This window comes from Quercus lobata, chromosome 10 (genome assembly GCF_001633185.2).
Source record: "Quercus lobata isolate SW786 chromosome 10, ValleyOak3.0 Primary Assembly, whole genome shotgun sequence".
Classification (NCBI taxonomy): Eukaryota; Viridiplantae; Streptophyta; class Magnoliopsida; order Fagales; family Fagaceae; genus Quercus; species Quercus lobata.
This window is the reverse complement of record NC_044913.1, coordinates 15,385,347-15,387,780: the sequence shown is the minus strand read 5'-3', so window position 1 is coordinate 15,387,780 and position 2,434 is coordinate 15,385,347. Positions and strand designations below refer to the sequence as shown.

Here is a 2,434-nt window from a genome sequence, read left to right as displayed (position 1 = left end):
ATGGGCCCCACAAATACTACAAGCGTAAAAGATATCATTGTTGATGGATCATTAGCCAATTTTTAGATCTATTTGGATATTATTTATTTCGTTGAAAATTGAAAATAATAAAATAATTACTGTTTACATATGTATTATTGTTAATTGGCTTAAATATACTGTTTATACGCAAAAGGTGCTGGTTCAAAAAAAAAGAAAAAATCTGAATCCAAACGCATAATTAAACTGGTCAAGATTTAAACCCAGCATCTACCACCAAATTATGGCCAGTGACAAATTGGGAATCCTCAGAAGCAAGAAACACCACAGCATCTGCCACATTTTTTGGCATCAGCACCCCACCTTTCAAGTTTGAACTCGACTCTAACACCTTATCTACCTCCTCATCATTTTCAAACCCGAACATGTCCTTCAGCAGTGGCGTCCCAACTGCCCCTGGTGAAACACAATTCACGCGTATCCCGTATGAACCCACCTGCAAGCTCGCTGACCTCACCAACCCTAACACTGCGTGCTTCGACATGGCATAGTCGACAAACCTGTCAGTACCAATACTCGCCGCCATGCTCGCGGTGCAAATTATGCTCCCCCTCACACGCCCTTCCACCATCGCCTTCGCCGCGTGCTTCACGCACGCCACCATCCCACGTGCGTTCACCGCCATGAGCTTGTCGTAAGCCGACAAGTCTATGTCCAACACGGTCTGTTCGCACGTGTGGATCGCTCTAGCCATGCCCACGTTGCTGAACATGATGTCGAGTTGTCCATACGTTTTGACTGTGGAGTATACCAACGTTTTCACTTGTTCCTCGTCGCTGACATCGCAGTGGACGTAGGTGCATATGTTGGTGCCGATAGATGTGGCGACGTTTTGGCCCTTCTCGTCCTGGAGGTCGGCGATGACGATTGCTCTTGCACCGTGTGTGGCGAATTGGCGAGCCGTGGCCTCACCCATGCCGCTTGCTCCGCCAGTGATTATGGCTACCTTGCCTTGGAGCTTGTTCTTTGGAGTTGTGGAGTCTGTCATTTCGTTTGTTCGTGTCAAAAATGCTAAGACCGCAGCTAATTAAATTAATCTTTTATTTGTTATATACGTACTACATTTAACTAACTACTCCCAAGAAAAGCTGTTCCAAGTGTAAGGGTTTACACCCTCCAATTGTGCTGCGTCAAATTCTTAGTTCACCCCAAATATAGAGTACTAAAGACGAGAGTTATGCAATGAGTTGCTATGTTATCTTATAACAGAGGGTGAAATCATAATTGTTTGCCCCCGCATGAGTTGCCAAGAAATGACTAATTGATAGGAAAACATCACTTTAATCAATGGCTAGCTACCAATGTAATATATAATGTCGAAAAATTAAGTTCGATGTTCATTTGTTGCATCTTATAACTATTAGCATTTTTTTCGGCAAAAAATACTAGTAGCATTTACATCCGACTCTTCCTATCTTTTTTTAATCAAATTATAACAAATTACACACAAAATTGGTTCTAAATCTGGCTAGCTATGACATTTCAATTTTTTTTTATTTTTTTTTTTAATGTTAAGTTTATCTAACCGTGGTTGGCTGATTGTTGTGGTGGCTGTGGTGAGGCTAGGCGTGGGTTGATCTAGCCCCAGCTTGGCATGGGCTAAGATAGGTGTAAGGGTGAGATGCTATGTAAACAAAAATATATATATATATATATATATATATATATATTAGATTATTTTAAAAGGATCTATTGTAATATGAGGGTTGGGATTAATGGTGGATTGGAAAAGTAGATGACTAAAATAGAAAGAGTCACTCTTAATTTCAAATTTCTGCAAAAATTTACAAAACTGGATGCAAGTGATCAAAATTGTTTTCACAATAGAATCTAGCAAAGTTGTTTGCAATTTCAAGTGTTATCCTCTTGGTTAAGAATTACGTGTGTTGAAAGTAGGTGGGTTCTCACACATGAAAAATTATTCAATACTCAAGAGCCAATTCTTCTTTCTCTCACATATATGGTAGATCACTCATTTCAATTTCTTTTCATTCCATTTTTTTTATTAGAGAAACAAGAATAATAGTAATAAAAAAAAAATTATTTCAATTCCCTTTAATTCCCAAGAAAAAGTTACTTTTTCATTTCTTTCCTTTCAAACATCCAAATACAAGAAAGATAGATATCTATTTCCTTTTCATTCTATTCAGTGATCATATCCATTGTATTCTATTCAATTCCTTTATAAACTCTCAAATAAAATATTATTTTTCTAATCACTCATAGAAATTCCTTTATAACTTATAAAAAGTGTCGAATTTGAGTGGCTTAATGAATATATCTGTCAGTTAATCGTTACCTTCCCAAATAAAATGATACCTTGTATGTATCAATTTGCTTACTTCGATCATTAAATATTGGATTATTTGCTATTTTCAATGTTGACTTACTATCC

At 37.4% G+C, this 2,434-nt stretch overlaps 1 protein-coding gene across 1 annotated transcript; it reads right to left on the bottom strand.

The window, feature by feature from the left end:
* Positions 1-229: 229 nt before the first annotated feature.
* On the bottom strand, positions 230-1,027 carry LOC115962804 ((-)-isopiperitenol/(-)-carveol dehydrogenase, mitochondrial-like). Its single transcript, XM_031081678.1, has one exon. The coding sequence runs from the start codon at positions 1,025-1,027 to the stop codon at positions 230-232; it is 798 nt and encodes a 265-aa protein (XP_030937538.1).
* Between the last annotated feature and the right edge of the window lie 1,407 nt (positions 1,028-2,434).

Excerpts from the sequence above, each read along its gene's own strand:
- LOC115962804 (XM_031081678.1), bottom strand. The coding sequence starts at position 1,027 with ATGACAGACTCCACAACTCCAAAGAACAAGCTCCAAGGCAAGGTAGCC.